Source organism: Hippichthys cyanospilos, chromosome 16, assembly GCF_059441005.1.
Source record: "Hippichthys cyanospilos isolate Australia breed blue-spotted pipefish chromosome 16, RoL_Hcya_1.0, whole genome shotgun sequence".
In the NCBI taxonomy this organism is placed as follows: Eukaryota; Metazoa; Chordata; class Actinopteri; order Syngnathiformes; family Syngnathidae; genus Hippichthys; species Hippichthys cyanospilos.
In genome coordinates, this window is record NC_142384.1 from 10,583,250 (window position 1) to 10,598,932 (window position 15,683).

Consider the following 15,683-nt stretch of genomic DNA (forward strand, 5'->3'; position numbering starts at 1 on the left):
TTATAACGTATATCACGGCGACGGGAAAAGGGTGGTTTTGCCCTCATTTAAGATATACGGGTCTTGCGCCTCTTGTTTTAATACATGCAATGGCACTATTTGATGAATAGTTGAATTACGTTTGGGCGTCCACTTTAGATCTTGTATTTGTGTTAATTCATGTTGAATGTGTCAGGCTATTGTGTGCGTGGATGGGAGGGAGAGAGTGGAAAGGGGAGAGGGAGGGCGAACCAAAGCCAATAAGGGCCTATTGGCTGCCTTCTACCCGTACACACAGCGCTATTATTTTTTATTTATGGCAAACAAGAAGCTGTCAGTTGTGTTGTAGGCCCAGCCCGTGGCATCAAAAAGCCAGCTACCCGCTCCGGGGAGGACGGTAGCATGATAACCGTGGATGGGAATCGGCAGGAAGAGCGTGTCCGTCTGCTGCATTCCGACTGCGCCCGCACTAGTAGCCACCTAGTCGGCAAGCGGCGGCGTCCGACATGGGGAAGGAGGTAAATGGCGTCTCGCGGAGCCGCTTTGAGGTGAGTTCACCTGGAACCCCCAACACCTTTGACACGCCGTTTAATCGCGTCATAGGGGCTCGCTTAGGGCCATCGTTATTACATTCGTGGACAAAAATAATATATCAATGGCGACATTGACGCGGCTCAAGCACCGTTTGGGATTAGCTGTGTTGCTTTGTGCTAACAACAAAAACAAGGCCCTGGCTGACTTGTCATATCGACGAGGAGGACACAAAGCGGTATAAATGTCGGTTCATGTTGTGATCGTCGGGTGGTGCGTTAAATGTCCCTGGATATTTTTTTTCTTTTTATGCCGTCAAGACAAAACTCAGCCAATCTACAATGGCTACCTAGCAAATCTCAGTTAATTACGACGTGCCCGGGTTTGACACATAATTTAAGTTCGATTTGGATAGGTGTCTTATTGTGGACTTTTTGTTGAGGGTTTTGTGCTTGCAGGGGGGGGCTTGGTTTGGTGTTAAAGCTCCAGCTTGACAGCCGACCGCAGGCCCTATCAACAATGGCATTCATTTAACAATAAAGAGATCACTGACCGTTCGTGTAAACGTCAGTCGAGGCCTTGCGGTTGTAAAATAACGTAAACTTTATTCTCTACTTGTATTAGTAGCGCCTGTTGTGTTTTTTTCTCTCGGACGAAAACTTGTTCCATAAATTGCAACGACGCTAACAATTTTATGTTGCGTTCATTACCCAAGTGAGCGTGGGATTTGTTGACGTTCGTTTTTTAAGTTTGTAGTTTATTTTTAAATGGCTCCAACAGCTAAAGATGCAGGCCGTTATCCTCCACCCTAGTTAAACAGCTGCGCTCGAGGTGCTAAAGCAGTTAGCTGCAGACAGCAGGCTAAAACAGGAAAAGGAATTTGCTGCCTTCAAAGTAAAAGTATTGTGTTATGCCAGCACTTCCGGTTTTTGTTTTTTTTTGTCTCCATCCAATATTTATTGTTTAACTACATAGTTATTCATCAACATTTATTGAGGCACATATTTAACCTTACAAAAATACCTGCCAAACAAAAATTTCAAGAAATATATGCTACTTACTGAAATAATGACTACCTTGATTTACTCAAATAAAGTTACTAAAATCCTTGGCCGTTTATTTGAACATAGCAGCTGTACAAATAGTGCAAAATGAGTGCTTGGCAAAGTCAAAGAGTGGCGGCATGTGAGAAGTACAATAGAACAATAAATTATACACTACAGTAATCCCAAGCTATTTGTGAGGGATAGGGACTGAGCCCTGCTGTGAAAAGAAAAAAAAAGTAGTTGACACTTCTAAAATATTGATGTACTCACCACAAAATATGATACCAAAACTATTCAATAATTTCAAAGTAATTACTTATTTTCAGGACTCCCTTTACTTCACTGACAATTCAGACTTATCCTGTTTCATTCATAACACCAAAGAACAGGTTACTCAGATGAGATGAATCTGAATATTCTTGACACAATTGCATTTTTTCTGTGTATTGACCACATTTTTCCAATCAATTTATCATTTGTGTAGTGGTAAAATTCTGCTTTATTCAGTTTTACAGCAAAGCAATGGCTTGCTCGAGGTTAAAGCACTGGCAGTTTTTCAGCCCGCCTCTTTCAGTGACCTCAGCTGGCTTGGTGGAGATAGCATAACGCTCACATTAGCGCGGCGTCGGGTTCATTTTATGTTGGATTACAAAAGAGCGGGCGGGGACAATGTATGACCGTCGACCGTGGAAAGAGCTCTGGATTATTTGGCCAGAAAGCACAAGGCAAGCTGTCAGAGTCGATTTGCCCTAAATGTAAATAATAAAATGTCCCATCCCCTCACTTGCTTCAAAGCAGTTGGTATTGCGTATGTATATGTCATGCGTGCATATGGACATAGGCTGATTTAAACACAGATGTAATTTTAACCACTCTTTTTATTATAGTTCTGTGATCTTTGTGTATTATTTGAAGACCATCACATCACAACTTCTTGCCTTGGTATCACCTTGCAGTTAGACAGAGTCCTCATTTCTCATGGGGGCAACCAAACCCAAATTTACTAGGATATGCCATAGACTATCGCTAGCCTAAAATAGTTCAATAATATCAATTAGTGTAAATATTCCAAGTCAATCTTAAAATGCCGTGTTGGATCATAGGAAGTTAGTTTAAAAAAAAAAGGCATTCAAGCGATAACATGTTATCAACCGTCCAAAGTGCTTTCCTGCTTTTTTTTTTTTTGCTTCTTTATCACCTGTTCACCACCCTCATCCTCTCAGCGGCATTGAAGCTATCTCTGTACTGAGATTACTGTACTGTAACGACATTTACGCTGCAGTGAATTTAAGCAGTCTTTTGCTGACGTTGTCTGTCTTTCGCATCTTGCAGATGTTCACAAACAGCGATGAGGCAGTCATCAATAAGAAGCTACCCAAGGAGCTGTTGCTGCGGTGAGTGATGATCGTAACTTTTTTTTTTTTTCTCTACAGCATGTTGTCCTAAGAACCAGGCTATTTATTTGTCTCCGTTTATTTTTGGTTTATATCTTTTGATTCATTCAACTACTAAGTCCTAGTGTGCCCAGTAGAGGACACCCTGGCGTTTTGGGATGCAATTAACTTTGCTGTCTTGCTGGAAACAAAATGGGCACAGCAGTGGATACGAATGGATCGGCATGGTCTCGAGAGGATATATTACATATTTTTCACGATTTAAAACTGATCTCAGTTGTCTGAATATGTTTGTGATACACTTCTGTTGTATTGTGATACACTTCTGTTGTAACACCTAAACTGCTTTATATCTTTCTTTGTCTATTCTGAATTAAGTATGTTTTGAGGGGGTTGTCCTGTCATGCAAATGAGCCCCTGTTCATCCCGCCTGCCTACTGTGAGGCTTTTTATTACCATGACAACAAAGAGAGGAGTAAGACACAATTGGCCTTCTTCGTCCTCCAACAAAAATAAACACAGAATTCATACATGCCCTCTGGCGTTGATTTCAACTGAACAGCAGGATGCACATTTCTCCTTATTCCCAACCGCTCCCTGGATGCTTAATTAAAAACAGACGCCTCCAGGTTATACAACATTCAAATTGTTTTCTTACTCGAGGGGTAAAAAAACGACATAAGCCTCTTAGTGAAATCAAGGCCGTAACTCAAGCTTGTGTCTCGCTCGCCCATACATTCTCGCGGCTTCAATACCTCCAGACTATTACACTCTTCAGTGGCTCACAGCATCCTATAAGTGCTGTGAGCAGCCCGTGAATCTGTCAGGTTGCAAAGGTGACCTCAGTATGGCAGAAGGTACACATCTGAATGAAAAGTATGATCAGCTAACTAATGTGCATGAGGTAAAATAGCATCAAAATGGTTAATTTTGTTGGCAGTAATAAATAATTGGAGGACGCCCATTGAAATGTGTTATAATTAGCAACAAAGTTGTAGTCCTAGCAAAGTTTAGACCCTGTTGAGCAATAATAAGTCTTGTTCTTATTCTAAATCTTATTCTTTCAAGACATTACAGAGAATATTTTAAATAAATGCTGCCAAATTTGAATGAAGAATCATCATGTAAATGAAATGAAGCTTGAAAATCGTGAAAAATCAAGCTGTCGTTGCGCTCTTACATGCTGTCAATTGAATGTGCTTAACCTGTCTAACTATCAATCACATACCATTACAGATAGCAGTGTATACATGCATTCAGAAAATGAGAACCATTAGCTTAGATTATGGGTTTTCTCCCCTCTGTGAAAAAAAATCAGCACAACACTACCATTGCAACAAGTTGATTCATGTTCCAATTACTTTGCTCTTAATTCAAAAAAGGAAGCCACATTGTTCTTTTCATTAGGAAGTGATGGCATTAAGAAGCAATAATTTACATTTGCTGACTCATGTTAAAATTTCATGTACTGAACACTGAACTGCCAGTGATTTAAGGACCACTGATGGAGCTTTCATGATATAGAATTACGCTAGGAGTCTCAACTTTGACAAACTTGAACACTCATTTCCTGGACTTAGATGTGATTACTAAACAGTCACCCAGCTACAGTTCTAGTCAAAAATTTGGAGACACTCCAATTCAGTGTTTTCAAAACTCTTGATCAAAACAAAATGTTGATAAATTCTTGTAATTCTTCAAAGTATATTTTGTGGATATTTAGCTTCACGACACTAGCAAGGGTGTGTGTCACCAGACTAATAAGAAATGTGCAGAAATGCTGTGTGTGTGTGTGTGTGTGTGTGTGTGTGTGTTGTAAAATGTGGGAAAAAGCGGTACACTTGCTTGGTCTGTGTTTTCTGTGTACATCCATTTACTACTGGTGTCATATGCACTTAACTGTCCTTATCTGTCTTGTAGAATCTTCTCCTTCCTGGATGTGGTGACGCTGTGTCGTTGTGCCCAAGTCTCACGGGTAAGTGAGTGTGCACATGAACGTAAATCTGTTTTTTTTTTTTTTAATGTATATGGCCCATAACAACAATTTGTGTCCACCTGCAGTCTTGGAATGTTCTGGCTCTGGACGGAAGCAACTGGCAGCGGATCGACCTCTTTGACTTTCAGCGGGACATTGAGGTGGACTTTGGTTGATTATCTCACCGCATGTGTGCTGATTATCGAGGTGAATGGTGTGTAATTTTTTTTGCAGGGTCGAGTAGTGGAGAACATCTCAAAGAGATGCGGGGGGTTCCTGCGGAAGCTGAGCCTTCGGGGGTGCCTCGGTGTAGGCGACAGCGCCCTGAGGTGAAAAGCCAGCCTGGAAGAGGCAAAATCAATTGAAATGCTGCTGCTGACACGCTCCATATGAAATATATATTTTTTGTGTGTCTGTATATCCATCCAGGACTTTCTCACAGAACTGCAGAAACATTGAGCTGCTCAGTTTAAATGGCTGTACAAAAATCACTGACAGGTATGGCACGCATACAGTCGCTGGGGATAGATAGCGAAATCATATGGCATCCACTTTTGTTAATTGATGTTTACACAGCATTACCTTGTTCGCTCTTGATCTTGTTTTTGTAGCACGTGTAACAGCCTGAGCAAGTTCTGCCCAAAGTTAAAGCACCTGGACCTCGCGTCCTGTACCTCAATAACCAACCTGTCGCTCAAAGCCCTCAGGTGTGTACCACAAATTACACATATTTATACACCAGAATAAATGTAAGAAAAAAAAAATTAAAGTCGTTGGCAGGTGTCTTTGATTCACACTGCTAGGTCTGAATCCACATAAAAACCAGATTGGGTTTGCGTTGAGATTGCATTTCATGAGGTCATTGATCTTCAATCTATAAATTTTTTAGGGCGACAAAAGCCTAACTTGGCATTCACATTTTTTTTTTTTTTTTTTGAGAAATTAGGATTTGTAGTTAGTTTCTTCTCACAATGCCTCTTTTATTTAGGCAGACCTGAATTCAGAGTGGATCCTAATTTGTTCTAATGAAGTAATCATCATCAATTTCCTATTTTTTCGACTTGGCAACCGACTCCCTTTCTGTGAGACATTCACAAGGTTCTTTTTTTTTTTTTTTTTGAGGAACAGTTATGGTTCACACTGCTAAACCAGCTAAACCAGATTGGATCCAGATGGCCTTTTATGACGCATTACCTTCTCAAAAGGGATATTGCAGTTCCATAATTTTTCCTAAGACTTTGTTCATACAACCTGAGCCTAATCCAGATTTATGACTTCTCAATTCGCATCAAATCAGGTTTGATAACAATCGTATGTGTGTATACAACACATTTGATCCAAACCCTTGACAGTGTGAACAGCAGAACTTCAGGTTCAGAAATCAGGGTTTAAAAAATGGCCTGAGTTTATGAACTGACTTTAACTCTATTTTTATGACATCTTTTTTTTTTTCCTTCTTCCCCATTCAAGCGAGGGCTGTCCACTGCTAGAGCAGCTCAATATCTCCTGGTGTGATCAAGTCACCAAGGACGGCATCCAAGCCCTTGTTCGGTCCTGTCCAGGACTCAAGGGCCTTTTCCTAAAAGGCTGCACACAGGTGCGCTTTGATTTTTGTCATGTCTTAGGCTGAGATTTACTTCTCTGGCATATCTTTGTTTTTCCTTTTTTAGCTAGAAGATGAGGCACTGAAGCATATTGGGGCAAACTGTCCCGAGCTAGTCACGCTTAACTTGCAGACATGTTCGGTAAGTGCAGTCAAAAGGAAAGCAGCCTAAAGTGGAAGTTATTGATTTTATTTGTCGTATTTAGTATTTTTTATTAGCAATATTTATTTTAAACTATTCATAGGGGCAATTATGAAAAGTTTTCATGAATGTTTGTTCTTTTTTTTTCTCACCTGCATGAAACTCTTATTTCCTGTCTACATGAGTAGCAGATCACAGATGACGGGCTCATCACTATTTGTCGAGGCTGCCACCGTCTTCAGTCGCTGTGTGTGTCAGGCTGCGCCAACATCACAGACGCCATTTTGCACGCACTCGGACAGAACTGCCCCCGCCTAAGGTAACAACACTCCCAATACATCTCAAAATCCAAATAAGAAAACGTTGAATAAAGTTATATGTGTTTGCAAAGCTGACTTTAATTCTTAGATGTGGATTCCGATGTATTATGACTTTGATGACTGCCTGTGATGATGTTATTTTGCAACTCAATACTCTTTTAATTTTTTCTTTTATTTATTTTCTTAGAATATTAGAAGTAGCCCGCTGCTCTCAACTTACAGACGTGGGCTTCACGACACTAGCAAGGGTTAGTGTAACCGAACTAATAAGAAATGTGCAGAAATACAAAATTGTAGTAAATTGCAGTGCAATCTTTAAAATGTCTTTATAGAATTGTCACGAGCTTGAGAAGATGGATTTAGAAGAATGTGTGCAGGTTAGTTGACTTTAATGCTTTTTTTAAAGTCTGGATCAACTGGTTGCAGGCCGCATGGCTGAAATAATGAGCTATATCCGTTTAATGTACAATCTGAATCTGAAAGCTATTTTATTTTGAAAAACGTTTTATTTTAAAAACTGGCCAAATTCTCTTGGATTCGTTTCGGTCACATGAGAAAGACAACTTGGAAGAAAAAGAAAGCTTTAACAGGCAATCCTACGCGAAATAGTGACTTCTCGCAGTAAGGACTTTAAGTGCTACTTTGTCCGAAAAGGAATCACCAATTGACAACAAATTGATTGCCAAACTATTTCTGTACCAGATGAGCTTGCAAACGGCGGCGGCCTCAAAAGTATTTTAGAGGCTCCCGACGACCCATCTGTGTGAATAGAGAAGCAAGCTGAGGGCTCCCGTTAGTTCGGGCGAATGGTGCGTTAATGTTTTCTGTGCACTTGATCTTCGCCGCAAGCATTGACTAGTGATTAAAAGGTTGCGGACCCCTGATCTAGACCGTCTGCATTTCTTAAATCCCTTTCTTTAACCAACAGTGCCACCTAGGGGAGTAAAATTACAAAAATGGTTCATGAAGCACCATGATACTATTTTTATTCATCCTTATCTAGTGATGGTGACCTTTTACAGGCATGAAAAAATATCACAAGTACTTTATGAGGCTTCATTTTCTTTACTAAATATAGCATCTTCTCTCACTAAACCAATATGGACATCAGTGAACAGTAGTACTCATTTAAGTATAAATGTCTTCTTTCTTTCTTCGGAGTTTTGTTTGTGTGAACATTATTCTTTGATTGTGACATTTTTTGCTTCACTCAGATTACAGATGGAAGTCTTATACAGCTTTCAATCTACTGCCCTCGGCTGCAAGTTCTGGTGAGTGTTGCGCTTATTGTGCTGACTCACACTGCGCTGCAGTCATAGAGTTCTTCACCCCTCCCGCCATCTTCTCGCAACAGAGTCTATCCCACTGCGAGCTCATCACCGACGACGGCATCCGGCACCTGGGCAGCGGGCCGTGCGCCCACGACCGACTGGAAGTGATCGAGCTGGACAACTGCCCGCTTATCACAGACGCCTCGCTGGAGCACTTGAAGAGCTGCCACAGTCTGGATCGAATCGAGCTCTACGACTGCCAGCAGATCACCCGAGCCGGCATCAAGAGGCTGAGAGTGAGTGGATCTTGCTGACGGATGCAAATGGCCGCAAAAGATTCGGTCAGAAGCATGAAGAAAGTCATTTCTGGCAAAGGCACGACCAATCACGGCTCACCTGTTACTTGTGTTTGGTCTGTGACGTTGGCAAGCTGAGCCCTGACAAACTTTGGCAAACATCACATGACCTAACTCAGAAAATAGGTGAGAAGTGATTGGGGGGTTTCTTAAGCCATGAGCAACTGTGATGTCATTTTCAGTTGAAAACAAGTGGCAAAATGGCCACCACCTGAGATGGATCCGAATTAATGTTTTTTTTTAATGTTTAATTCATTTTCCACATGCACAAATTTAATCCGAATGCTGTTTTTAAGCTAGTGGGGTTGCATAGAATCTATTATTCTAAAGCAAAAAAAAAAAGACCCATTGTTTTTGGAATATGCTAAAAAAAAATGATGATATAAACTGAATGTACAACTTATAGCAATCAGGATAAAATATGTTCATGTCTTCTTGTTCTTTCGCAGACCCACCTGCCTAACATCAAAGTACACGCGTACTTTGCCCCCGTGACCCCTCCGCCTTCGGTGGGAGGCAGCCGCCAGAGGTTTTGCCGCTGCTGTGTCGTGCTATGATGCAAGGGATCCCACATCGCCCTCCCCTCCCCCACTCCACCCCACGTGTCCCTCCTAGAACGCCACCCTCTTCTGGTCAGGCATTACATTCTTGCTGTGTCCCCCTTTCCAAGCTGCAGAGAGACCAAACAGTGCAGGGTAACACACACTCCACACATTTAACACGTTTGCCTCACCGTTCCGAGGTACGGGCTTTGAATCTCGTCTGCGGGTACGCACTTCCTCCCCACGTTCCAGAGACGTGAATGTCTGGTTCATCGAAGACTTAAATTGTCCAGAAGTGAGAATGTGAGTGTGAATTAGGGCTGAAACATTTTGAAAATAACCGAAATTAGATTTTTTTTTTCCCCTCGATACTGCGATTTCAGATCTGATCTTTTTTTTTTCAAGGGCCTTTTAAACGTGTTATTTTGACAATCACAAGCAAGAAATTAATCAATCCGTTCTACAGTAAACAATATCAGATTTTTTAAATGTAATTTTTCCGGTGGTGCACGTAAGGCTTATTGTAAAATAAAAATGAATGAACCATTAATTATGAAAGAGAGGATTTCAAGCGTTCAGTGCGACATCTTAAAGTTCAAATGCAACAAGTCATAAATCAGATTAGATGTTTTTTTTTTTTTTGTTTTTGTTTTCCTGCCAGGTTATTTGGAATTACCATTCTACTACACGTCACCATGTCGATTAGAGTATGAATGATTTTTTTTGTGTATTTGAGCCGCTGAGAACTAGGCTAACTTTTTTGTCATTTTATCTCTTGAGCAGAAATTATTTGGGAAAAGGCATATGTTTGAATTGACATGTTGTATATTAAAGATTAGTTTAAAGGGGGAACATTATTATTATAAATAGGATTTTTTTCCAATTCATGCGTGCAACATGGATTTCTTTTTATATATATATGAAAACCACATTTTCTCCAAAACCAAAAACGTTTTAAATTACTGAGATATAAATTCCCCAAATTTAGTTTTAGCCTGAAAGCTTTAAAAACCGCAGTGACAAAAATGGAATTTGCCCTTGTTGGTTCTCGATGACTCGCTGAGTTCCCTGCAATTGACTGACAAGCAATCCTGGGTGTAAAAAAATACGGATGAACGGAATAATGTTAGGATTAGTGAAAAATGAGAAAAGCGTAACAACAAACCCTCTGACCTCAGAATACCTCAGATTTTTTTTCCAGCATTCAATCATGTGAATTGCCATCAGAATGCACTTTTCTTATCAGACCACTCAAAATGGCACCTGGATGAGCTTTTAAGAGATAACACACGTACACCATGTGTCTGTACATGAGGTCAAAGTTGGCTTTGCTTGAATGTATACAAAAAAAAGCAAAAAGCAATGCAACGAACATTTGAAAACAATCTTGCTGTGGATGCAAGCGAAAACCGCTTCTCATCTCACATCCTGCACTGTTGGATAAAAAGTACAGAGTCAGCGTCTGGTCTACCCCCCCTCCCCTCCCCCCCTCCTCCTCCTCCAAAAAAAAAGTGACACAACTGGTGAGCTGCAGCAAAAAAATGTATTGAAGGAAAAAACAGCAAGCTGTCCGCTTTTTGCACCTACGGAAAAAACATCCAGACTGTTTACAAAGAAGAACATTTCAAAACATATTAGGTTTGTACTAACAATGTGCCCCACTCACTGGACACGCCCTCACTGAGGTTGGAACCCCTCCCCTTGTCTCTCTTGTCTCGATGTGCTTCATTGCGAGGGCCAGAAAGAAAAACTATTTTTGTAAAATAACTGGCATACATTTGGGGACTGAAGAAGATGCCAAATGTTGCATGTGACATCTATTTTTCTTTCTTTCTTTTTTTAAACAACCCAAATGTACATAAGTGTGGACTCCAAAAGTCTTTGGTGGACGGACGAAATTATCAAACGACTTTATAAAAAGAAGATGACGGGTTGAAAAAAAAAACAACTTTCAAAGCTCAAGAGGAAGAAAAAGCCAACCATCACTTTTTGCTTTGAGTTAATCAACTTGGACGGAAGAGTATTAAGGTCATACTAAACAGGTTTACATACTCATTTTTAGTAAGATTTTTTTTTTTTTTTTGTGGTCATTTTGCAAGAACAAACTCCTAATGGAAAATAGCTGAATATTCCCTAATCAGCCAACATACAGTCATATTTATTTCTGCAAAGAGTCCAACAGAAGTGGCAATTTCAGTAAATTGCTATTAATTTTCCAAAGTTTTCTTTTTGCTTTTTTTCATACATTTTAACTATACCTGGAAAAGTATGTTTTATGGAAAAAATGTTTTATTTTTTGTAAAATATACATTTATGCTCATATTACAACTTTAGCCAGTGTAATATTAGGAATTAATTAAGCAAATATTTAGGTGATATGACGAGATTTATCTGAATTATTTATTTTTTTTACAATTTGGACCATGACAACTCTATTTAAAAACATTCTAGCAATTTACAAAAAATATATTTTTCCATAATAACTATAATCACATTACTGGTTTTTCCCTCTAATGTTACAACTTTATTTTTGTAAAATAATACAATTTTTATCAGTAACATTAATATGCATAATGTTTTGACCATGATGAGCTTACATTATTCTCTTTTTTTTATTATTTATGACCAAATTCTGATTCAGTTAATTTTCTCTCAATACACCAGCATTATTAAAAAAAAAAAAAAATCTCCTAACTTTGTTGTAATATATGACCATTAATATTTTGTAAAATTTGTGAGGTTTTTTTTTTTTTCTCATGAGGCTTTGAATTTATTCTTTTGTTTGTTTAGTGCGGCCCCGATACTCTTTCATGGGCTCCTGGGGGCCCAACGGGGATGTGGTTGTGATGGGCCTATGAAGTATTGAAACCTCGCGCTACCTGTTTTTATTTTTGTCCCACCACAATCTTAGCTCTCACTTCCATCTCTATTTCATTCCGCGTTCTTTCCCTATTTCTTTTGACGTGGCTCTGATTGCTTCATGTTACGTTCAGTGTCTACTCTGAAAATGTGTCTTTTTATCGTTGTTAATGTCCAGGCCAGGTGCAATTGTAAGTAGGATTTTTTTTCCCCCCCTGATATTACTTCTTGAATGTCCCTGAATGAGATGGCTCTTCAGGTATGATGTGCCACTTTGGAAAAATTCGTCTTTATTTCTATGTCGCCGTCCTTGCCCCTATTCCATAAACGCGACTGAAATGTGGAATGTTAAAGCATCCTAAATGTCCCCAAGATGGATTGAAGGAAGCAAAAATGATCTTGGGTCAAGATTCCAATAATTTTTCTGCTACAATGCAAGACAGGATGAGCTCTGTGTAATCCCGCTTGAGCCCTTTTGTTCAAGCGGAGCTTTACACAGGGGATTAGGAAACGTGTTAAAATGGTGGCCGTGTAATACCGAGACAGGAAAGTGCGAAGGAGCGGCCCGTGTGTCAATATGGGAGGAATGCCTTAAGGGGCTTGCGGACCCGAGTGTCAATGCTCGAAGCGGTCCGCTGGCCCGTGTGTCAACCCTAACTTGTGAAAATAGCGGTACAAACACGTGATGGAATCTGCTGTCCCATGTATCAATGCTGCTGTCCATGTGTTAACTCGCAATTTACCGGAGGTCAAGCATAAAGAAAATCTGCCGCCCTATGTGTCAACACGGAAAGAAAGCGAGAGCGGTTCGTTGGATCGTGAGTCGATGCTAACTCTGAATTTACTGGTTGAAAGGTGCAAAAGGGCCCACTAGCCCATGTGTTAATGTTGATTCTTGAATATCCCGTTAAAAATTGCGTGAAGATGTTCGCTGGCCCATGTGTCAACACTCGCTTTCAATTTACCAGTAGTGTGAAGGAGTCAGCTGACCAAGTGTCAGAACTGCTCACCGGATCGTACGGCACCACTGGCTGTGACTATACCGATCAGAAACGGTCAAGGACCTTGTTGGCCCATGTGTCAATGCTAACTGGTAGCTATTTGGTCCATGCGTCAACCCTCACTCTGAATTCAGGTATAGCAGTATTTTGTGAAGGAATCTTCTGGCCCACATGTGAAAACTAAAATTCATGTCCGAATTGTAAAACATTGACCCATGTGTCATCGCTCACTTTGAGGGATAGGAAAGTGTTAAGGAGTCCAATGGCCCTTATGTCAACATCATCGCAAAGTAAACTCCCGTTTGCCTTTGCATGTAAAAACACTGGATTTAGGACCCAAGAGGTGAACTCAGCCCCAACAGGACGTTTCTTCATTGACATATGGGCGATATTAAAAATTGACAATGACTGTAGTTCATATAATTACTGTAAATCTTTTCCTTTTTTGTTTTGTTTTTTGTACAATTAACCGATATAAATGAACATGTATGTATAAATAAATATATACCTATATTATTAAGGCTGGTCTAGTTTGTCATTAGGTGTACATGGGCAGTTGTAGATCTCTATAGAACCGCCAGATGGAAGCATTGAGCTTTTTTGTAAATCGCTTGGCCTTCGTAATTGAGTAAATGTGATTTGTACAAAGGCAGTTTATATTTATTGGCCATACATTACAACTTTCCGGTACCTAGTGGGATATGTATGTTTTTTTTTTATAATTCAATAAGCGTACCACAGATTATTATTTACGTACTATTATTGTGGATGTGCAAGTGTGCTGTTTTTCCAATGATTTTTGGTTACCTTGAGTGAGTCAACATAATAGATACATTCCTCCGTTTGATGAAGTACAGTTGCTGCAAACTATAAAACCAGTTTAAACGAGTAACTGAGAATTATTATTGAGCGAAAGTGACAGCAAAGATAGTTTCTAAATTGCCTGTGATGTTTTAGTCGTTTCAATCTGCCATCGTATATCTATTGCAGTGAGGTAATTTATAAGTCATGAGCACATTTATGTCAGTCGCTTAGGTTTGAGCTCTTTTTATATGTGATATAATATAGTATCTATTTCCGCAGGCCTGTGGAGGCATCGTGACGTCCGCCGTCGTGACTGCGATCCCTTCCCCGTCTCCTGAGTCCTTTTGGTGTCCCACTTTTGTTTTCCCGCTTCACCTTTAGAGCGATGCACTGTTTTCTCTTCCAGCAGCCTTTCAACATGTGCAAAGATGAAAAGCTGCAAGGAGAATTCAAAATATGTCTTTTTCCCCTGCAGCAATTCTCACGGCTGTTTTGCGTCTTTCCCTTTTTCTCCGGCACACAGCAGGATCTGATCATAGCTCACGAGGCGCTTGTTTACCGTTGTTTTTGACAGCACCCGTTTAACTGAGTATCTTACCTGCAGCGCTTTTAAGGACACCCTTATAAGGCATCGCCTGGGAAAAAAATGCCCCTTTCAAATACATTCCAGGTCAGTAGGGGGCAATGTAATTTTCAATCACAACACGACATGACACTTAATGGCCTTACAAAACAGTTTTTCGAATATCTTTCTTCCCCTTTAGAACATAATTATATAACTATAAAACATAACGTGCAGTAATTATAGTTGTAGTGTAGTCCCAGTTTGATCCATATGTATCCATAGCATTTTTTAAAATTACTTTGTAACCTTTTTTTATCGTCATACAAAATTAGGAACATGATGACCTTCTTATTCCCAATTGTGCCAGTTTTTTTACTTTATTTTTAGTTCCAGAATTTTTTTGTAGTTTGTGAAGAGATGAGCAAGGACAACAACAAATCTTCCCTCTATGAAGACTGAAGAGATGCTGCTAATGTTTGTATCTTTTTATTGGCTCAATACAGCATGTGTCCACCCCCTTATTGCTTCAATCTTTCATCTGCGTCTTTCTAAAGGAGGAGGGATGAGTCTGATCAATAATAACACACCCCAGTATTGTGCAGCCAAACAGCATATTTTAGAACGAGGCACCAATCGTCATTTTAGCCTTGTGGCAGATGCGTTCAACACGTGAAGTGCTGACTTACGTAGATCAATACTTAACCTGTAAATCGCACTATTTTCTAAAATGATGAACTCTTTAAAACTTTTGTCAAAAAGACTGTCACCTAATGTTTTCATTGCCTATAGGAGTGCTCTAAATGTGTCAGATTGTGTTTCAGTCAGTTCAGCACATGGATTTTTTTAGACTGTTAACTCCAAAAGGTTACTAAATTGACAAAATAATCAACATAATTGAATGCAACCAACAGATTGTTTGTGCATAGTGATCAAACTCCTTAAATTGTACTGCTTCTGTTGTATTTGCTATGGCCACTGGGGGGCAGTATAATAGTCACCACTGCACTTTTTGACTCCGTATGCTGTAATGGTGTTGCCTGTGACTATTGTGATATTGTCTTTCAATCATGGGCGGTTTTTACGGCAAAGAGTTTATATTGGTTTACCGTTTATCGTGGGGCGACTTGAGTTGCGCTCACCCGTTTGCATGCAATGCTTGCATCTCGCTGTTGTGCTCGCAAGTCAAAGCAAAGCTGCTCAGTGAAGGCTGGTAGTTCTACGAAGTCATAAGTTGAGTCACTCATATCTCAAGAAGTTTCGTTCATTGCTGCAAGTTCATTAAAGTATGCGAATAC

At 39.9% G+C, this 15,683-nt stretch overlaps 1 protein-coding gene across 1 annotated transcript; it reads left to right on the plus strand.

Moving 5' to 3' along the window:
- Positions 1-231: 231 nt before the first annotated feature.
- Positions 232-13,535, plus strand: fbxl20 (F-box and leucine-rich repeat protein 20). The gene is made up of 15 exons (XM_088437627.1): positions 232-527; positions 2,889-2,950; positions 4,871-4,925; positions 5,012-5,086; positions 5,160-5,254; positions 5,355-5,423; positions 5,537-5,632; positions 6,396-6,522; positions 6,596-6,670; positions 6,859-6,989; positions 7,178-7,238; positions 7,323-7,367; positions 8,205-8,261; positions 8,345-8,557; positions 9,067-13,535. Exons 1-15 carry the CDS (start codon positions 486-488, stop codon positions 9,172-9,174), a joined length of 1,311 nt encoding a protein of 436 aa, XP_088293753.1. The 5' UTR covers positions 232-485; the 3' UTR covers positions 9,175-13,535.
- The last annotated feature ends 2,148 nt before the right edge of the window (positions 13,536-15,683 follow it).